Source organism: Amblyomma maculatum, chromosome 8 (assembly GCF_055883805.1).
Source record: "Amblyomma maculatum isolate TAMU_Amacu chromosome 8, ASM5588380v1, whole genome shotgun sequence".
In the NCBI taxonomy this organism is placed as follows: domain Eukaryota; kingdom Metazoa; phylum Arthropoda; class Arachnida; order Ixodida; family Ixodidae; genus Amblyomma; species Amblyomma maculatum.
In genome coordinates this window covers 112,082,250-112,104,946 of record NC_139351.1, presented here as the reverse complement: position 1 = coordinate 112,104,946, position 22,697 = coordinate 112,082,250, and the positions used below count along the sequence as shown (strand labels likewise).

The window sequence follows — 22,697 nt, the reverse complement described above, 5'->3', positions numbered from 1 at the left end:
CGGTGATGCAGGCATTGCGAAATCAGGGGGTAGACAAGCCGTACGTTAAAGTGCTGAAAGATATAGGTAGTGGCTGCACAGCAACCATAGTTCTGCATAAAGAAAGTAACAAAATTTTCATAAAGAAAGGTGTTAGGCAAGGAGACACAATCTCCCCAGTACTATTCACAGCTTGCTTAGAGGAAGTATTCAGAGACTTGGAATTGAGCAGTTAGGGATAAGGGTAGATTGAGAATACCTCAGTAATCTGTGATTTGCAGATGACATTGCGTTGTTAAGCAACTCGGGGGATGAACTGCAAATAATGATTGATGACCTAGACAGGAAAAGTAGAAAGGTAGGCTTGAAAATTAATATGCAGAAGACTAAAGTATGTTCAACAGCCTCGCGAAAGAACAGCAGTTTACATTAGTTAGCGAAGTACTGGAAGTAGTAGGCGAATATGTCTACTTAGGACAGGTAGTAACCGCAGATCCGGACCATGAAAAGGAAATAAGAAGAAGAATAGGACTGGGATGGAGCGCATTTGGCAAGCACTCGCAGATTATGACTAGCAGCTTACCGGTATCGCTCAAGAGGAAAGTATGCAACAGTTGCATCTTACCTGTACTCACCTTTGGGGCTGAAACGTGGAGGCTAACGTAAGGTGAGGACAACGCAGAGGGCTATGGAACGAAAAATGGTGGAGGTAACATTAAGAGATAGAAAGCGTGCAGAGTGGGTCAGAGAAATAACTCAAGTTACCGACATTCTAGTGGAAATTAAGAAGAGGAATTGGGCATGGGCAGGACATGTAGTTCGAAGAGAGGATAACCGATGGTCGCTTAGGGTAACAAACTGGATTCCAAGGGAAGGAAAGCGTAGCAGGGGGCGGCAGAAAGTTAGGTGGGCGGATGAGGTTAAGAAGTTCGCAGGGGTCAAGTGGATGCAGCTAGAACTGAACCGGGTTAATTGGAGAAATGTGGAAGAGGCCTTCGCCCTGCAGTGGGTATAGTCAGGCTGATGATGATGATGATGATGATGATGATGATGATGATGATATGATAACTCATGTAGATATGTGACTGTCACGCACTGCTGACCCCAGCAACACTTCATCAGACCACTGAAAAAGATATCACGATACCACAGTCACTGCCTTGAGGAAGTGTGCAATGGGTATAGGCAATACGTGCACTGATCTATGACTCTTGCTTCCAGGAGAATTTGTCAAATTATTTATTCTGACTCAACAGGGGGCGAAGAATACAAGTAATATGTTTGTTGTAGCACTTGAGGAAGTTGATATCCGGCCATTCTGGGTCTTAGTTCAGGCGTAATTAGTGCTCTCTGAAAGTAGCAGCAAAAGTGAATATAAGCCATATGACAAATATCAACATAGTTCCACAACCTATGTATTTCCTGAGAACCGAGGAAAACTTGCTTTTGTGGTTCTTCAATGAATATTCATAGCACGTGCATGACCCGGTCATGCCACATTCTTGCTGAAAGGATGTTTAGGGCAGCAATTCCTTCCAACTGTTATCTTCTTTAAAAAACAAGCAGCAAGCATTGTACACTTGAAGCAAACTGCTCAGCTACAACTCTTCAATATGCGTGCAGAAACAAAGATGCCAATAATTATTCTTCAATCCGAGGCGCATACTACTACAGCTGAGTAATAAGACCTTATGGTGTACGACATCGTATGCAGGCTTGAACGACTTCAAGGCCACTTCGGCTGACCCTGTTCCCTACATTGCAGATGGGCACCTTTTTCGGTTTGCCTGCACTGAATGCGGACGCCCCATCAGAGCAAACGAGTAGCTGAACGGAGACCTAAATTTAGATTTGCGTTTCCTCCTCAATAACAATGCATTGAACATGCGCATATGGATCAAGCACATGAAATTCACCACTGGCCACTACTGTATTCGCAGGTGATATTCTTCTCATCTACGTTTTCGGTTTGAGCAAGTGAACAATGGCTTTGACATCAATGGTGCTTAGGTCAAGCTAGGCACTAAGAAACTCAATCAACCCGCTCATATATACGGGTGTGCTCAGATAAGAATGCCTATCGAAGTCCCATGACCATTATTTTGTTTTCGGTAGAATTTTTATATGTGGTGGAAAAACCTTTGAGACGAATAATGATCTTTAGTTATACGAGATCCGGCGTAGTTTTCTCGGGAAAAAAAATCCTATATCATTTGGGGTGTCAAACGCCATTTTTGCTATTTCAAAAAATTGCACGTTTGGAGACCTGCTGCTCGTGGTACAACCTTTTGTCATACATTATTTTTTACTCACTTAATCTGCGTATATTTTACTTTTATAACAACTATTAAAAACAAGTTTGGTTGTTGCAGATAATTTAGTAAAAAATAGCGAACTTCGTTTCCGGAGGAATGTGCTGCAAAAATATCCATTTTTAACCTTACATAGCGGCAAGACGCGTCTACGCTGTTCGCGCTAAAAAATTTTCTCCTTCTTACGCGTCTTATGTTCCTAATCTCAGGCAACATTTGGAGCTCTAGACCATTAGGGGCGTTCTCCACAACGCATCAAAATCAGCCAAAATTTGAAAACAGAAAAAAGGAGGCAAATTTGATTCCATTGATTCCAATTAAAAAATAATCTTCGATTTTCATTCATCGCTCTCTCGAGATTATTCAGTACTTCGAAATGTTACGGATAAAAAAAAGGGTTGCATTATAATGTATAAATATATAACAATAAATATAAAACTGATTGCTCCTGAAAATTGCCAAATTCAGCCTTACATTCTGGCATGATTCAGTAAAATGTAGCTACTGAAACTTTCTCTATATTATCCTGGTTATGTTCTTAGTTCTTGGAAAATTTTAAACTCAAGATTTGTTTGTTCTTTCTGCAAATTATTTTGAAAGCGGCCAAAATTTGAAAATAGCAAAAGATGGAAAGCTGACTTGAATTTAAGAAACTACCACAGTTTCGAATGCTGAGTACATTAGTATTATCATTCACTAAAGGTATTGCATTTTGTAAAGTAACAATATCAATATAAAACCGCATGTTTTTATTCTATAGGTGTGCTTACGGCTACTTTATGGAGTAGGTATCAAAACATCCGTTTAGTACTTGCTGCATTTAGATACATTATATATTATGTAATTACCAAAGCCTTCTCAGTGCTTGCAAATTTTTTTTCTGCATCTTGGCAAATGTTAAATTTAGCTTAAAATGGTATAAATTCGTTATTTCTGGAAATTTCATGGCAGAACGCAAGTGAAGGCTGATTGTTTTCGCTATCCTGCCTTTTTTTTTATTGCGAGGTTCGGTAGTATTCAATCCAGTTTCGTAATTGTATTATTCAGTTTCTCGATTTTGGCAATAATTAACATTACCATATTTTTGAAGACGATTTTTAATGTGCACTTTAATTAAATATACTATCCTACTACTATCTGTCGTTCTTTTTAATGGGCACGGCAGGAGATACAGGCTATTCGAAGTTTCGATGATATCGTTGTCCAATATCTTGCCGACCTCGCGGTGGTTGACTTGGCGCTCAGAAAGGGACAGACAATAAGACGTCCGATGTACAGGCCTTGCGTCGTCGGTGTCAGCGCGGTTAGTCACAGATGATGCTTGACCCAGAGGACTGGCAGCAAAGTCAAAAATATCGGTGAAGGATAACAAAAGGTTAAAACACTTAACGTGTTTGGGGCTGAAGTCGGAGGGAATCATCGCGGAAATAGGGCCTATAATGGTGGTGGGGGATGCGGATGCTTAAAGTACGCTTGAAAGTAGGCCAGGCATGAGAGTAGAGATGGTGCAGTCGGTGAGAGGGGACACGGTAACAATGAATATTTCTTCGGGAAGAAATTGGGGCGACAGACTAAAGTTCAGGACAGGAATGTAGGTGCTATTTTGGGTAACGCGTACGATGAGGTGGGGAAGAACAACATTACGGTGAAGCAAGACCTCGGTGATGGTGCACGCAATATAGTCGCCGTCTGTGCCTGACGGTGACAGAGGTAGATGAACAACAGATTCGGGGGTGGGAGAGGACAGGAGAGCGAATTGGTGGAGCGAAGGCGGTGTGTAGATTTAAGAGCTTCTGACCAGACTGGTAATACCAAAGATATTGTGAGACATTGTGAGGGCACAGGTTGAGGACGGTGCGCAAACGAGGAACCTGATGACTGGCAAGGGTGGCACAGGTCGTGCATAGGCCTGTAACGGCAGCAGTACTGCCATGGGCAAAACGAACGGGGGACGAAGCGGCGGGGGTGTGTCCTTTTTTGAGGCGGCGGCAAAAAAACGAGCTCATCATCGAGACTTGGGCGCAAGCGTCAATGAGGGCAGAGGCAGGAACACTATCTACGAAGAGGTAGAGAAGACTATAGGGCGAAGGAATGAGCACTAAAGGATTTCCAGGTAGGGATGCTATTGCAGCGTCACCTCCGGGAGCTGCATTAGCTAGTTTCCATGAAGCGGCCGGCGGAGGACGGTGTGGAGCTGCGACGAGGAAGATGTGAACAGGAACGATGCGTTGGCTGGGAGGGAGAGCGGCTGGACCCGGGAGGAGGCGTAGCGATCTCGGTGCGAGGCAGCTCGTAACGAGGCGAGAAATGGCGGGGGCATAGTCGGAGTTGCGTGCATGAAAGGGAAATAACCAGGAGAATAAGTATGGGATGGAGCGCGTTTGGATGGCACTCGCAGACTATCACTAGCGGCTTACCGGCATCGCTCAAGAGGAAAGTATACAATAGTTACATTTTATCTGTGCTCACCTAAGGGGCTGAAACGTGGAGGCTAACGAAGAGAGTTCTACTTAAGTGGAGGACAGCGAAGAGGGCTATGGAACGAAAAACGGTACGGGTAACGCTAAGAGATAGGAAGCGTGCTGAGTGGATCAGAGTGGGTCAGAGAAATAACTCAAGTTAATAATATTCTACTAGAAATCAAGAAGAAATTGGCATGGACAGCACATGTAGTGAGAAGAGAGGATAACCGATGGTCGCTTAGGATAACGAACTGGATTCAAAGGAAAAAAAAAAGCGTAGCAGGGGGTGGCAGTAAGTTAGGTGGGCCGATGAGGGTAAGACGTTCGCAGGGTTCAACTGGATGCAGCTGGCACAGGACCGGGTTAATTGGAGGAATATGGGAGAGGCCTTCACCCTGCAATGGGTATATTCAAGCTAATCATGATAGTCGGAGTAGCGGTCAATATAGGGGGAAGGCCGAGGTGGTGAGGACCAGTGGCTGTCGCAGTGGCAAGAGATATGGCCTACACGCGCGCACGTGAAAGAGATCGACCGATCGTCAGGGATACGCCACTAATTAGAATTGCGGTATCGGTAACATTGTCTGTAGGTGTTGCGGGGCGTAGCGAAAGCGACCATAGTATTGGCGAGGCTCGAACTCTGGTGTTCCACGGTGCGGCTACAGAGGTTGTTCAAGTTGGCGACCTCCTGACGGACAACGGCTTGAATAAGAGATATAATCGCCAGATTACTATCCGGAAAGGCTTGTTGGATGTAGCAGGAGCGAGTGCTTCCAATTCAAGACGCAGGACGCGAGTCAAGTTTTCAGTGTTTGAAGGCTGCCTTAGGCAGATCCTCGCACATGTTACTAGCGGCGGTTTTGGGGAGCCGGTCAAAGTGGTTCGCAATGTTTCGGTGCTTGGCCTTCTCGAAGCATCAACCAACCTGTCGAACGTAGTCAACCGTAGAGCAGTCCTGGGAGAGTAGAAGAATAAAGGCACCGTCGGCTATGCCTTTGAGGGTGTGCCCTACTTTATGAGCTTCGGTCATGTTTTTATCAACACAGAGCCAAAATGTCTTGGGTATAGGGGATATGAAACTCGGTCGATGTCTAGGCGCGAGTGGCAAGGTCCCTCTTGGCGGTGAGTTGATGGCCAACAGGCTTTTCGAGCAGGTCATATAGTTTATGGGCCAGAACACGGTTTAGTGTACATTGTCTTTTCATCGTCTGTTAACGAGAATAAAATTATTTGACATAATTCTCGGGAATGCGTTTATCGCTAACCGCGCTCTTGGCTGAAGCAGGGAGCAAATAAAAATTTCGATGCCTATGAATATACACATTTGTTGTATTTTGATAAGGTGTCGAACTCATGTATATTTATTTATTTGAAATACCTTACAGGCCCATTAGGCATTGTGTAAGGGAAACGGAAAAGTCTATACTGTGCTATATATGCGTATAAAATGTAAGGAAACAGGCCAAAATAAAAAGTATGATAATTATTATATGAACAAACAAAACAGCACGAAGGAGCACATGAAACGACACGGAAATAATTATATCAGTAAGAAAAAGAAATACGCGACACAGATTAAGCACAACGGCCCACACAGAATTAAGTACAATAAAAAGCAAGTGGCACATAGTGCCCGGTATAGCGCCTAAATCAAATTTTAAAAATGGTAAAGGGGAAAAGAAATAAACAAAAAGTACATAGGCAAACACCAGTAAAATGTAACGCATCAAAGGCATTTAACACCTGCAACAGATTTAATAAAAAATGTACATATAAGACAAATAAGGCTAAATGAAGGCTTCAATGTGATGAGTTGGCGATGAAACGCTTCTAGATTAGAAAGAGAAGCGATAATATCTTGCAGGTTATTCCATAAACTGACCGAGGTGAAGGCTAATGTGTCACCATATATTGTTGTAAAACAGAGGCTGGTTGTGAAATCTTTTGGATGTGCGGGATGGAACATCGAGGTTAAGTGAACTGGATCTATTGGGGTATACATACTTGTATGTATACCCCAACAGATCAATTTCACGCATATGGATGTAATACGGAAGGACCATAAAAGATCAGAGGGAGGGTTAACACCGAGGTATTTGTAATGGGATACGTCAATCAGTAAATCATCTTGAATGCGGTATGGGAAGCTGGAATCGTTTCGTTTGCGGCTAAATAGCATTGTTTCGGACTTCGATAAGTTAAGGGTCATTAACCATGAAATGCACCATTCGTTAATAAGAAAAAAATCTTGTTGACAATATCAGATTTCCTAAGGCTACCTAACTTTGAAGCCCTTGTTGAATTCCTCAAAGAACACAACCCAAGAAAGTGTGTTGGCTTCAGCATGGATGTCAAGGATTTATATTATAACATCCCCCATGACTGCCTCCTTAAGCGTGTTCAAATGCGTATTACTGAGGACAATATTGAATGTGACTTCATTGACGCCTCAGGTGTAAGTGTTAAAAGTTTCATCAAACTTTTGAGGTTCTACCTGCAGTCCACCTTCATAGGCTGGAAGGACAAGCTGTATACGCAGAAGGCCGGATTATGCATTGGGTCGAGAGTTGCACCGGTCTTGAATGACATCTTCTTAATGTACGTGGACGGACGCCTGAAGGATAACTTGGAGGGCCTACATCATTCCACCTTCAGGTATGTGGACGACTTTTTAGTATTCACAGACCATGAAGGACAACGAATGAGGGACATTATTGATGTTTTTACTGAGTGTGTATCTGGGCTGATATTTACTGTTGAAGAACCAGTGGGCGATCGGTTACAGTTTTTAGATTTATTGGTTCAGTTCGGTGAGGATCATGTTTGTTTGAAGTGCAACCCGAGATCGGTGAACCCTTTGCTAAGTTCCAACTCGGGGCTTTTTAGATTAGTGAAGAATGAGATGATCAACACATGTTTGTTAAATGCGTTGAAGAAATCTTGCTACCACGGCATTGGCAACAGTTTTGAAAGACAGTTGACAAGAATTGCAAATGCCGGTTATAGGGAGTCGGTTATTAGTGAGGCCAGTTGCCGGTAACTGAAGGGCCTTAAAAGAACGCTCAGACAGAAGTTCCTGCTTAGCATGGGTGAGAAGAAGAGGAAGGTTGCGGTGGTACAGTATGTGTACACAATTTCACATGGCCTCAAAAATGTAGGCAAGAGGTATGGTGTTGACCGCCTCGCTCAAGATGATGAGGATTTGCTCGGCTATCAAAGGGAAAGATAATCGAATAAGCAAGAATGTGGGGTGAACCATAGAGACTCATTTGTTAGATGCAAGACTGGTGTTGTGCACAGGTTTCCACTTTCTTGTGGAGCCTATTATATAGGACAAACAGGACGCTGTATTTAGAGACTACTGGAACACAGGAAAAACTTGAAAAGTGGCAAGGACAATACATTTCTGGTCTTACGTTGCCATTCCTGTGAAACAACGAAGGACAAAAAGAGTACTCCCATGTTTAACCAGGTTAGGTTTTTGTATCGCCACAAATAAAAGTTGAGGAGAGAAATAGTTGAAGCATATTTTATTTCAAGGGACAATAACTGTTTCAGCAAGACTTCTCTTGCTCTTTCAAGCAAAGAAAATTCTTTTTTGAGTGACTTTTTGTGTAGCAGGTGAACCCAGGGGTTGTTTCACGTGATTGCTTCGTTTGTTTGATGTTTGTTTTTATCTGAGCCTTGGAGTAAAGGCTTAGGCTGAGTTGCGAGTCAGCGCTTGTTCTGTGGCTTTCTTGTATGTTTTCCTGTATCTTCTTGTTCGCGCTGTTTAAATTAACAATGATTGATTAGAGTGCCAGGTGGTCATTAGAAGATTTATTAGGGTAATAGATGATGCAATCATCCGCGAAGATTCGCATACAAGAGGATATATTATTAGGTAATAATATATATATCAGTTATATAAATGAGAAATAATAAGGGTCCGTGCACGGTACCTTGTGGCACACCGGAGATAACAGAGGAAAGATTACAGCACAGATTGTTAACAAATATGAACTCTTGCCGATGTGAGAGGAGGTTACGAAGCCATGTTAAAGTTATCGATTCTAGACGGAGTGATAATTTTGAAATCAAGCGGCAGTGAGCTACCCGGTCGAAAGCTTTGGCGAAGTCAAGGAATATACAATAAGTTTGAAGATTTTCGTTCATATTCAAATGCAAGTCAGTTGTTAGTTCGAAACACTGTGTTTCGCAGGAATGACCTTTCCTAAATTTATGTATATGTATGGGTAGTTGTTGTTGTTGTGGCTGTGGGAAGAAGCAACAACAAATGCACGAGCCTGCTACTGGTTCTGTAGCTGAGCCACCTCCGCTGCCTCGTGCAGACAGAAGAGAAAGTAAAGAAAGGAAGGGAAGAGAGAGAGAAAGACGCGCGCCGCCACAACAGCCGTCGTCCATCACCGAAGCGCTGGCGGGTGCAATGACGGCCTAAAAACCGCCACAAGTTGTCCGGCTCCATCCATGAAGCCCGCCAACCTCGGCTGGACGACGTGCACAACCAATTTTCGTACTCGTGACCTAGTGCAATTGGCCTAAGATTCTCTGCGGCGGCATTCTCGGCTTTGGTATGAGTATGGTGTGTACTCATGCCTTCCCCCCCCCCTCCTTTCGGCGCACCTGCTGCCACAATTCTGTTCCCTTAATTCGAATGCGTATGTTGCTCTATATTGCTTTTCGCAACCTTCTTCCTAAAATTGCGGCTGCATTTTTTCGTCCTCTAATCTGCTTTCCATACTTCGCTTGGCCTCCTACATGTGAAGCAGCGGACTGCCCGCTATCTCAGGAGCATTCTCCACTTCTAACGTCTGTGCCGCTTTACCCCCACCTCCGTGTTACTTCGGCACCTCGGCCCACTCCCCTTTATTTTCGATTGGCCGTAGCTCTCAGGCTGCTCACAGAGTTCTAAAACGGCCCCATTTTCTCGCAGACAGCGGGCGCACTTCGCGCATCTTGACGACCTCTTTCAGAGCCGAGACGAGGATTAACTGATCGCTACCAACGTTTTCCTCCGAACTGTACCATTAGAAACCTGTCGTGTTTATGGAAAAGCGAAAGGAACTGTTACTATAGCTTCGAGCTGAGTAGTCCGTTGATATCCTGCCTCGCGGCATAATATATACCGCGATGCCAACGTGCCCACTCAATGCGCGACTTTTTTTTTTCTATCGTGCGATAATTACGTAGCTGGTGTGAGGCGAACAGGGGAATGGTAACAACGTGACGTCACGGCAGCCAAGAGGATGTCCTAACAGCCACTGTAACTAATTTCTGCAGGGCATGGATACAAGTGAGCGGAACTGTGGGTGACCGAAGGTGTCGAGCATGTTCTGCAGGCAGCTTTGTACCACCGAGCACACCATCACCGAGGACTTCTACACGGTGAGCACGTCACGTTCTTCTGCCCCAGAGAGTCCCAGAGCCTGAACTGTCTAGTGTGTATGAGCATAAATGCGGAACATAACACTATAAAAGACGGTGCTTGCACCACACTGTCACTGCCACAGTTGCGTTGTGGCTACGATGTTGAGAAAGTGTGACAGAACATCCACGTTTGGCATACATAACGGACAAACCATTTCCACTACTTTGGGCTACAGACATTACTATTCGATGCCTAAACGGTGTTTCTGTGATAGAAGAATATTGAGGGATGCATATTTCTGAAACTCGTAACGCCGCGGCGCCAGAATACCGATTCAAAAGGAAAGCTTGAAGAGAGAAATCAGCGTATAATTGGAGCGTTTTTTGGCTGAACGATACATTCTAGAACCGAAGATGAACTTCATAGTGGAGGTAAAACAAAACAACGCTGATGTAATGGTAATTATACGATAATAAACGGTAGGCTTCATAAGGAGCTTACACGGGCATATAGCTTGAAAATAAATTGCCTTGAATATCGCTATTCTGCAGTATGTAAATTCTTTAAGGTAGCTGCGACTTAGTTTGTCCGTTAGAATATATAAGTTGATCTGCATGTTTTATTCTCCAAAATTTAAATTAAAAGCTATTCTTGCAACATGTTTTCCGGTTCCCTTTGTTTGTGCGTGTAGTTTACGTGGGCGCCGCATTTCTTCCCGAAATCGAAGGTTTCCTCCCAGGTGTAAGGAGCCTTCTCCGATAGAAATGTAGTTCCCGGAAATTCCGCTGATGTTTGAGTTCTCGGGTTCATCCCATGGGGATAACTTTCTTTAATACATAATATGAAATTATAGGGGCACAATCGTTATTAGTTCACTGTACATTTCATGCTTTTCGGTAGCAGTACAAGCTGTGACATGCAGTTATTTCAGGACGAGAGGCAAACACAAACCGCTGAAGGTGCGAGCTGCTTGCCTCTCGCCCTGAAGTAACTTCATGTCACAGCTTCGGCTTCGCAGTGATGTCTATTCTTTCGTGCACTCTAATTTCGATAAACAAAAATGTGCCGCGCGTTCTTGCCCAATATTGGGCAAGAACACGCGGCACATATATACATTGTATTTCTGCCTGCCATCCGTTGAACTCCCTCCACAATCCCGCAGAGTCCTGCGCTCTTCTGTATAAAAAGAAAACGCGGCAGCAACGGGCATCCGGTCCTTGGATAGGCAGGAACGGGCATCCGCCCTTTGGATACCCGGGGGACAGCGAGAGGAGATGCTGTGCCTAAAAGGCACACCACCTCGCCTTGTCCACCACACACGGCGGCCGAGTGTACAGTCGAGCCTCCAATTGCCCGAAGCGACCTGTGCCGGAATCCCAGTCCCCACATCGCAGCGATCGCTGGCACAAGCAGTGCAGGCGCTGGGATTCGAACCCAAGTCTTCGCGTGTGCGAGCTCAGCACGTTACCCACTCGGCTACCGTGTGGCACGGCTTCTGGGTGACACTCGGAATAGGTGTTCCGTGGGGAATGAAGCGGCCACAACGGAGCATGCGCCGTGCGTACTTGCTGCTCTTTACGTGATAGTGTTGAAGCTTATCTCGCGATATCGGGTACAGCCTCTGTAGTGTTTTATCGCGTGATATCGAATGCAGGCGCTGTAAATTTCGTGTCTGCCTTGCCACTGAATTCGGTGCTTCGTTGTCCAAACGGCGGATATAAGATAGGAGCAAACAAAGAGAACGTGCCTGTACTTGAATGATGGGCGTGCTGTTTCGTACTTTTATAGTAAAGTTCGCTTTTGATGACGTTAAAATAAAGAGAGGGTAAAGTACAGCCGCCTTGATTTTTAACAATATAGCGCGAGCATTGACCAAACTGCTGGTCAGCACCTTACAACGGCGAGAGTTCGTGCATGCGCAAGAATGCGGAGCGTCGCAAACAGATATTGTAGCAGCGCGTGTGTCTTTGTGATCCGAACAGCGTAGCAGAAGACGCTCTCTTCGTGCGCGTGCGCGAACTCTCGCCGTGTTGCACGCTTATCGCAGTTATAAGGCGCTAAGCAGCAGTTTGATCGACGCTCGCGCTATATTGTTAAAAATCAGGGCGGCTGTACATCGCATGAATGAGGCCGATACTCTTCACATGCAGTCTGCAATGAATTCGTATTCTGCTGACAGAAAATTGAATTCCATAGCATGCATACACATTTTTTTTCCGCCCCGATATGTCATGTATGAAAGATCCGATAAAAAGGTTGAAGTAAGAAAACGGTACAGATAATATGGGTTGGAAGTGTTCACATGAAGCAGACCTCAAAACGATTGCTAATATATAAGCGAAGTTCGACAAGTACATGTACGTGGAGACGAAACATAGTACGCTACGAGTGCATTAGATATGTGCAGGTCGTCGCGGGAACGTACAGCGAGTAAGCAAAGGTGTATTTATCTATGCAGGTGTCTATGAAATATGTAAAGGCTGATGTTATGGCGGGTTTAATGTACCAGAGATACCGTACTGGAGGGCTCCCGAGATTTCGACCACCTGGGACTCTCTAACGTGCAGTGATATCGCTCAGCGCACATGCGCCGTCGATGACGGGATTTGGTCCCGCGTACTTCTGCACAGTTGTCGAGCACCTTACCCACCGGGACACCTCGGTGGGGTAGATCGAATTACTGCTACTGCTGCTGCTGGTATTGCCGTTGTTGTTGCTACTGCTACTGCTGGTATTCCCGTTATTATTGCTCCTGCTCCTGCTCCTGCTACTGCTGCTGCTGGTGTTGTCGTTCTTGTTGCTACTACTACTGCTGCTACTGCTACTGGTATTGTCGTTCTTGTTCCTACTACTACTACTCCTGCTACTGCTGTTGATATTGTCGTTGTTGTTGCTATTGCTGCTGGTACTGTCGTTGCTGTTGCTACTGCTGCTGCTGCTCGTATTGTCGTTGTTGTTGCTACAGCTGCTGCTACTGTCGTTGTTGTTGCTACTACTGCTTCTGCTACTGTTATTGTTCTTGCTGTTCCTACCGCTGCTACTGTTCGTATTGTTGTTGCTACCGCTCGCATTATTGTTTTTGTTCCTACTGCTACTGCTGCTAGAGCTGCTGCTAGTGCTCCTTCCTGGTATTTTCTTTATTGCTACTGCTGTGCTACTGCTCCTCGTATTGTCGTTGTTGTTGCTACCGCTGCTGCTCTTAATGTCGTTGTTGCTACCGCTACTGCTGCTCCTTGCTGGTATTGTCATTGTTCTTGTTACTGCTACTGCTGCTTGTATTGTCGTTGCTGTTGCTACTGCTCGTATTACTCATTCCGTTCCTACTGCTCATGCTACTACTGCTAGAGCTGCTGTTACTGCCCTTTCTCTTCCTACTGCTCGTATTGTCATTTTTGTTTCCACAGCTGCTGCTGCTGCTGCGGGTACGGGCGGTGGTGGTGGTGGTGCTGCTGCTGCTGCGGGCACGGTCGATGGTGGTGGTGGTGGTGCTGCTGCTGCTGCTGCGGCTGCGGTCGGTGGTGGTGGTTGTGCTGCTGGTGCGGCTGCTGCTGCGGGTACGGGCGGTGGTGGTGCTGCTGGTGCGGCTGCTGCTGCGGGTACGGTAGGTGGCGGTGCTGCTGCTGCTGCTGCTGCTGCTGCTGCTGCTGCTGCTGCTGCTGCTGCTGCTGCTGCTGCTGCTGCGGCTGCTGCTGCGGGTACGGTCGGTGGTGGTGGTGCTGCTGCTGCTGCGGGTATGGTCGGTGGTGGTGCTACTGCTGCTGCTGCTGCTGCTGTTGGTGGTGGTGGTGGTGGTGGTGGTGGTGCTGCTGCTGCTGCTGGTACGGGCGGTGTTCGTGGTGCTGCAGCTGCTGCGGGTACGGGCGGTGTTCGTGGTGCTGCCGCTGCCGCTGCTGCGGGTACGGGCGGTGGTGGTGGTGCTGCTGCAGCTGCTGCGGGTACGGTCGGTGGTGGTGCTGCTGCTGCTGTGGGTACGGTGGGTGGTGGTGCTGCTGCTGCTACTGCGGGTACGGGCGGTGGTGCTGCTTTCTGCTGCTGCTGCGGGTACGGTCGGTGGTGGTGCTGCTGCTGCTGCTGCGGCTGCTGCTGCGGGTACGGTCGGTGGTGGTGGTGCTGCTGCTGCTGCTGCTGCTGCTGCGGCTGCGGGTACGGGCGGGGGTGGTGCTGCTGCTGCGGGTACGATCGGTGGTGGTGGCGCTGCTGCTGCGGGTACGATCGGTGGTGGTGGTGCTGCTGCTGCTGCGGGTACGGTCGGTGGTGGCAGTGCTGCTGCTGCTGCGGGTACGATCGGTGGTGGTAGTGCTGCTGCTGCGGGTACGGTCGGCGGTGGTGGTGGTCGTGCTGCTGGTGCGGCTGCTGCTGCGGGTACGGTCGGTGGTGGTGCTGCTGCTGCGGCTGCCGCTGCGGGTACGGTCGGTGGTGGTGCTGCTGCTGCGGCTGCCGCTGCGGGTACGGTCGGTGATCGTGCTGCTGCTGCGGCTGCCGCTGCGGGTACGGTCGGTGGTGGTGCTGCTGCTGCGGCTGCTGCTGCGGGTACGGTCGGTGGTGGTGCTGCTGCTGCGGGTACGGTCGGTGGTGGTGGTGCCGCTGCCGCGGGTACGGTCGGTGGTGGTGGTGCCGCTGCCGCGGGTACGGTCGGTGGTGGTGCTGCCGCTGCTGCTGGTACGGGCGGTGGTGGTGCTGCTTTCTGCTGGTGCTGCGGGTACGGTCGGCGGTGGTGGTGCTGCTTTCTGCTGGTGCTGCGGGAACGGTCGGCGGTGGTGGTGGTCGTGCTGCTGGTGCGGCTGCTGCTGCGGGTACGGTCGGTGGTGGTGCTGCTGCTGCGGCTGCCGCTGCGGGTACGGTCGGTGGTGGTGCTGCTGCTGCGGCTGCCGCTGCGGGTACGGTCGGTGGTCGTGCTGCTGCTGCGGCTGCCGCTGCGGGTACGGTCGGTGGTGGTGCTGCTGCTGCGGCTGCTGCTGCGGGTACGGTCGGTGGTGGTGCTGCTGCTGCGGGTACGGTCGGTGGTGGTGCTGCTGCTGCTGCTGCGGGTACGGGCGGTGGTGGTGGTGCCGCTGCCGCGGGTACGGGCGGTGGTGGTGGTGCCGCTGCCGCGGGTACGGTCGGTGGTGGTGGTGCCGCTGCCGCGGGTACGGTCGGTGGTGGTGCTGCCGCTGCTGCTGGTACGGGCGGTGGTGGTGCTGCTTTCTGCTGGTGCTGCGGGTACGGTCGGCGGTGGTGGTGCTGCTTTCTGCTGGTGCTGCGGGAACGGTCGGTGGTGGTGGTGCTGCGGCTGCTGCTGCGGGTACGGGCGGTGGTGGTGCTGCTGCTGCGGCGGCTGCTGCTGCGGGTACGGGCGGTGGTGTTGCTTTCTGCTGCTGCTGCGGGAACGGTTGGTGGTGGTGGTGCTGCTGCAGCTGCTGCGAGTACGGGCGGTGGTGGTGCTGCTGCTGCTGCAGCTGCTTCGGGTACGGGCGGTGGTGGTGGTGCTGCTGCCACGGGTACGGTTGGTGGTGCTGCTACTGCTGCTGCGGGTACGGTCGGTGGTGGTGGTGCTGCTGCTGCTGCTGCTGTGGGTACGGTGGGTGGTGGTGCTGCTGCTGCTGCTGCGGGTACGGGCGGTGGTGCTGCTTTCTGCTGCTGCGGCGGGTACGGTCGGTGGTGGCGGTGCTGCTGCTGCTGCGGGTACGGTCGGTGGTGGTGGTAGTAGTGCTGCTGCTGCGGGTACGGCCCGTGCTGCTGCTACTGCTGCTGCTTCTGGTACTGTCGTTGTCGTCGCTGCTCCTGCTGCTGCTGGTGCTATTTGTCGTTGCTGCTGCTACTGCCGCGGGTATGGTCGGTGCTGCTGCTGCTGCTGCTGCTGCGAGTACAGTCAGTGCTGCTGCTCCTGCTGCTGCTAGTGTTGTCATTGTTGCTGCTGATGGTATTATTGTTGTTGCTGCTATTGCTGCTGCTGGTATTGTCGTTGTTTCTGCTATTGCTGCCGCTGGTATTGTCGTTGCTGCTGCTACTGCTGCAGCAGCAATGCCAGCAGCAGTACCAACAACAATACCAGAGGAGCAGGAACAAAAACAGTAGTAACAGCAACAACAGCGACGACAATACCACCAGCAGCAGGAGCAGCAGCAGCAGCAGCAGCAGCAAACACTACAACGACAGTACCAGCAGCAGCAGCAAACACTACAACGACAGTACCAGCAGCAGCAGTACCAGCAGCAGCACCAGCAGCAGTACCAGCAGCAGCAGCAGCAGCAGCAACAACGACGACAGTAATACCAGCAGCAGTAGCAGCAGCAACACCGATGATAATGCCAGCAGCAGTAGCAGTGGCAGCTGCAACAACAACGATATTACCAGCAGCAGCAACAACAGCAACAATGATACCAGCAGCAGCAGCAGCAGCAGCAGCAGCAGCAGCAGCAGCAGCAACAACAGCAACGATAATACCCGCAGCAGAAGGAGCAGTAGTAAGAAGAACGACAGTAATACCAGCAGCAACAAGAACAACAATAATACCAGTAGCAGTAGCAGCAGCAGCAGCAGCAACAGCAACAACAATAATACCAGCAGCAGTAGCAGTTACAACAGCAACGACAATACCAGCCGCAGCAGTAGGAGCAGCAGTAGCAGTAACAGCAGTAGGAATAGTAATGACAATACCAGCAGCAGTAATACCAGCAGTAACAGCAGGATCAGTAGCAGCAGCAGTAGCAGCAACAACGATAATATCAGGAGCAGTAGCAGTAGCAGCAACACCGACAGTGCCAGCAGCAGTAGCAAACAACGATAGTGTCATTAGCAGTAGCAGAAGCAAGTACAGTAGCAATGACAACGATAATACCAGGAGCAGGAGCAGTAGCAACAGCAACGACAATACCAGCAGCAGTAACAGCAGCAGTACCGACAATAACGGGAATACCAGCAGCAGTAGCAGTAGGAACAACAACGACAATACCAGCAGCAGCAGTTCGACATACCCCACCGATGTGTCCCGGTGGTTAAGGTTCTCGACAACTGTGCAGAAGTACGCGGGATGAAATCCTGTCCTCGACGGGTACTTTCGATAGAGGCGAAAGCAAGGCGCATGTGCGCTGAGCGATGTCACTGCGCGTTAAACAGCCCCAGGTGGTCAAAATTTCGGCAGCCCTCCAGTACGGCGTCTCTGGTGCTTTAAACCCGCCATAACATCAGCCTGCACATGTTTCATAGACACCTGCATTGATACGTAAACCTTTACTTACTTTCCCTACGTTCCCCCGACAACCTACACATATCTAATGCACTCGTAGCGTACTATGTTTCGTCTCCACGTACATGTACTTGTCGAACTTCGCTTATATATTAGCAATCGTTTTGATGTCTGCTTCATGTGAACGCTTCCAACCCATATTTTCTGTACGCATTTCTTACTTCAACCTTCTCATCGGGTATTTCATACATGACATATCGGGGCCGAGAAAAAATGCGTATGCGTGCTATGGAATTCAATCTTCTGTCAGCAGGATACGAATTCATTGCAGACTGCGTGTGAAGAGGATCGGCCTCATTCATGCGATCTACTTTACCGTGTCTTTACTTTAACGTCATCAAAAGCGAACTTCACTATAAAAGTACGAAACAGCACGTTCTCTTTGTTTGCTCCTATCTTATATCCGCCGTTTGGACAACGAAGCACCGAATTCAGTGGCAAGGCAGTCATGCATGACCAGGCACGAAAGTTTCAGCACCTGCATTCGATATCAAGCGATAACACACTACAGAGGCTGCACTCGATATCGCGAGATAAGCTTCAATACCATCACGTAAAGAGCAGCAAGTATGCACGGCGCATGCTCCGTTGTGGCCGCTTCATTCCCCACGGAACACCTATTCCGAGTGTCACCCAGAAGCCGTGCCACACGGTAGCCGAGTGGGTAACGTGCTGAGCTCGCACTCGCGAAGACCCGTGTTCGAATCCCAGCGCCTGCACTGCTTGTGCCAGTGATCGCTGCGGTGTGGGGACTGGGATTCCGGCACAGGTCGCTTCGGGCAATTGGAGGCTCGACTGTACACTCGGCCGCCGTGTGTGGTGGACAAGGCGAGGTGGTGTGCCTTTTAGGCACAGCATCTCCTCTCGCTGTCCCCCGGGTATCCAAAGGGCGGATGCCCGTTGCTGCCTATCCAAAGGAAGGATGCCTGCTGCTGCCGCGTTTTCTTTTTATACGGAAGAGCGCAGGACTCTCGGCGGGATTGTGGAAAGAGTTGAACGGATGGAAGGCAGAAATGCAATGTATATGTAATATTGGTGCCTAGCACCAATGTTATATATACATTCTGTATATGTGCCGCGCGTTCATGCCCAATATTGGGTAAGAACGCGCGGCACATTCTCATTTATCGAAATTAGAGTGCACGAAAGAACAGACATCACTGCGAAGCCGAAGCTGTGACATAAAGTTACTTCAGGGTGAGAGGCAAACAACTTGCACCTTCAGCTGTTTGTGTTTGCCTCTCGTCCTGAAGTAACTGCATGTCCCAGCTTGTACAGTGAACTAATAACGATTGTTCTCCTATAATTTCATTTTATGTAGGAAAGAAAGTTATCAACATGGGATAAGCACGAGAAGTCAAACATCAGCCGAATTTCCGGGAACTACGTTTCTATCGGAGGAGGCTCTTTATGCCTGGGAGGAACCCTTTTATTTCTATAAAAAATGCAGCGCCCACGAAACTACACGCACAAAAAAAGGGAACCGGAATACATGAAGCAACTATAGCTTTTAATTTAAATTTCGGAGAGTAAAGCAAGCAGATGAACTGATATATTTTAACGAACGAACTGTAAGTTGCAGCTACCTTAAAGAATTTACATACCTTAGAATAGCGACATTCAAGGCAATTTATTTTTATGTATCATGCCCGTGTAACCCCCTTATGAAGCCTAACGTTTAGTATCGTACATTTACCGTTACATCCGCGTTGTTTTGTTTTACCTCCAAAATGAAGTTCATCTTCGGTTCCAGAATGTATCGTTCAGCCACAAAAACGCTCGAATTATTTGGTGATTTTCTTCAAGGTTTCCTTTTGAGTCTGTATTCTGGCGCCGTGGCGTTGCGAGTTTGAGAAATGTGCATCTCTCAATATTGTTCTTTCACAAAAGCACCGTTTAGGCACCGTTTAGCTCAAAGTAGTGGAAATTATTTGTCCGTTATGCATGCCAAACGTGGATGTTCTGTCATACTTTCTTAACATCGTAACCTCAACGCTACTGTGACAGTGACAGTGTGGTGCAAGCACCTTCTTTTATAAAGCTATGTTGCGCATTTATGCTCCCACACACTACACAGTTCAGGCTCTGGCACTCTCGTGGAGCATGAGAACGTGACGTGCTCACCGTGTAGAAGTTGTCGGTTATGGTGTGCTCGGGGGTACAAAGCTTCCTGCAGAACACGCTCCACGCCTTCGGTGACCCACTGTGGCGCTCACTTGCATCCATTACCTGCAGAAATGAGTTACGGTGGCTTTTAAGACATCCTCTTGGCTGTCGTAACGTCACGTTGTTACCATTCCCCTGTTCGCCTAGCGCAAGCTACGTAATCATCGCACGATAAGAAAAGAAAGCTCACGCAAAGGTTGGCATCGCGGCATATAGTATCCCGCCAAGTAGTATATCAATCGACTACTCAGCTCGAAGCTATAGTAACCGATCCTTTCGCTTTTCCATAAACCCGACAGGTTTCTAACGGTACAGTTCGGAGCAAAGCTTTGTTAGCGATCAGTTCTTTGTCGTTTCGGCACGGAAAGAGGTCGCCAAGATGCGCAAAGCGCGCTCGCTGTCTGCGAAAAAATGGGACTGTTTTAGAACTATGTGAGGAGCCTGAGAGCTGCGGCCAATAGAAAACATATGGGAGTGGGCCGAGATGCTTAAGAAACACGGGGTTGGGGGAAAGTGGCACAGAAGCGGAGAATGTTCCTGAGATAGCGGACAGTCCGCTGCTTCATATGTATAGGAGGCCAAGCGAAGTATAGAACGTAGATTAGAGAACAAAAAATACAACCGCAAATTTAAGAAGAGGATTGCGAAACGCAATATAGAGTAACATACGCATTCGAATTATGCGAACAGAATTGCGGCTGCAGGCGCGCCAAAATGAGGGGGGGGGGGAAGAGGAGGGGGGCGGGGGCATGGGAATATACCATACTCATACCGAAGCCGAGAAAGCCGCCACAGAGAGACAATCTTAGGCCAATTGCACTACGGGCATGAATACATAAATTGGTGGAGCCCGTCGTCCAGCCGAGGTTGGCGGGCTTCATGCATCTAGCCGGACAACCTGTGGCCACGCGAGATAGCGGGGATTCGACCACGCTTGTGCACGAGCACGCAGCACGTGATGCTCAGATTAAAAGCATAACGTAGTGTGCCCCTACACTAAGGGCCTGAAGGTAATCTTCCGCCTAGATCTCAACGAAGGTGTTTGATAATGTCGAACACGACGCAATCCTCAGCGAGTTCAATGACCTCTGGTTAAGGAAAAAAACATACACGTACGTCCAAAACGCTCTGTCTGGCAGCACCGCTTGCGTAAACTTTGAAAATTTAAAATCACCTGTGATAGAACTTGGAATCGGGACTACGCCGCAGTGCTCGGACTGTCCACATTTTTCATTAATGTGGCAGTGAGAAGGCTCTTTCCTTTGCCTTTTCCGTCAGAAAAGTAAATCGTGTTCCCCGATTGTCATGGCATGAGCGTGCGATGAATCTCATCGTATTTTTGAAGCCATTTTCTGTATATATGCTTTCGTCCTTAAAATAATATTTTATGACACGTTACCCATCTGTCCTAGCTGTGTCTGCCCAGTCCTTGTCCATTTGGCTCTTCAGGCCTCGCTAGCATGAGCATACTTGTCTAAGAACGCGGCTATAACAAACAGACCCCGAAGGAACTCGAGCGTCACATGATGCAGACCGTGAGCCTCATAACACGTGTGATAAACAATGGCCGACGGTTAAAAGAAAGACATCCACTCAAATGTGTTCTCTCCTTCATTTTCAGGTGTATCAGCTCTTCCACGCCGCCCCTCGTCATCAAGGCCGGACAAAAGATCAAGCTAAAGGGTCTATGGAGAACCTGCGTCAAAAATAATTTATGACTGCAAACGTACATATCTCAGAAGTGACTCATGTGTCGCTTTGGATGCACAGCAGGGAGGTGTTCCTGAAATTCGGGAGTGTGTGATATGATAAGTGAAGGACTAGACATCGGCGTCAATTTAAATCAGATAATTCTCTCCTCTTGATAGTTTTCGTCATACAGTGCAGAGCACTAAACTGTTAATTCCGTCGGCATAATTAAATCTGTGTTACTGCACTGTAAGTGAATTTACGACCCAACCTTAGTCACTACATCGACTTTCATAATACTTCACATTCTAGTATTAACTTTAGGTAGAGAAAATGCTCGTTTTATTGCAGATACGCTGCAAAAGTTCAACAAATAATCACCCTTTCCTACCTTGTCGTGCAGGTGTCAAGAAATGGAGAGGCTGCCGCTCCTGCCGAAACGTGAAATGTTGCTTACTTCCTGCTGCTCTGGACAGCCCGTGACAGCGACCTGGAACTCGCGTAAACAATGCGTAACGTTGTATACAAGCGAATAAATGCAGTCTACAGTCGTGGCGAAGAAGCCGCGAGAAAAAAGATCTATGATCTCATGTGGCTTACCAATCACGGCCGTCCCCAACGCACTAACGCATTTTTTAATTTTCTCGCAATTTGTACGCTCCAACAGTACGAAATTATTTCAAAGTTTATTTCCCTCTACATAGCGTTTGCGCCATGCTACGAATAACAAACATTACTGTGCGCATGCGACCACGATATATTGTTCAATTCTGCTTCGGCTGTATACAGCGTTTCACCCACAGAACTTCCGCCAAGGTTTGAATAATAAAACGCACTTCCCACGCGAATGTGTAGCGCCGATTCTCAGCCACTGACGGAGTGACTACAGTTTACTAGAGTACAGGGCCCCATACAGTCCCGACTGCAATTACCAAAATTCTTTTGATGTATGATACATCTTGCTCTATAAATAAGCTACGTTTGCTTCTGGAATTCTGCTGCACAATTCATCGGTGTCACTATGAAAAGTTCTCTACACTCTCTCAACGTAACTTCCAGTCTCAACCTGCCTGGCGATTGTCGCGTCCAAGGTGAGGTACTACCAGCCTTCTGGGATCCCTCACAGTACCTCAACGCTCATCCGCTGCAGACAGTCAACGACGGGAGGGGACTTCCTCCTTTCCATTTACTTATGCACCTCGAAGTTGAAATTATGGAAGATTAAGGAGAAAATGTCTGGCGGTCATTCAATGAAATTTATTGGAAGAGCGGAAGTTTCCTGTGATTGTGTCGATGCGCCTTTCCAAGCAATATCATCAACCAGCTAGCCCTACAGCAAATGCTGCCACAATTAAAGGAAGCACCAGGAAAAATTAGACACGCGGTAGTAAATCCTAATCAGTGCACAATACAGCGCACATATCACATCAGCATGCGAAGTTATAGCCTGCACGGATGATCAGTGATTCACCAATATCAGCCGTCCGCTGCTGTGA

At 48.2% G+C, this 22,697-nt stretch overlaps 1 protein-coding gene and 1 long non-coding RNA gene across 2 annotated transcripts in view; both read left to right on the top strand.

Moving 5' to 3' along the window:
- LOC146182213 (uncharacterized) overlaps window positions 1-22,697 on the top strand; it is a 58,189-nt gene that overhangs the window by 21,678 nt on the left and 13,814 nt on the right. The gene's annotated exons all lie outside the window — the stretch shown is intronic.
- Window positions 6,982-21,459, top strand: LOC146182214 (uncharacterized). Its single transcript, XM_084575979.1, has 2 exons — window positions 6,982-7,408; window positions 21,134-21,459. The coding sequence occupies exons 1-2, from the start codon at window positions 7,098-7,100 to the stop codon at window positions 21,228-21,230; spliced, it is 408 nt and encodes a 135-aa protein (XP_084432105.1). The 5' UTR covers window positions 6,982-7,097; the 3' UTR covers window positions 21,231-21,459.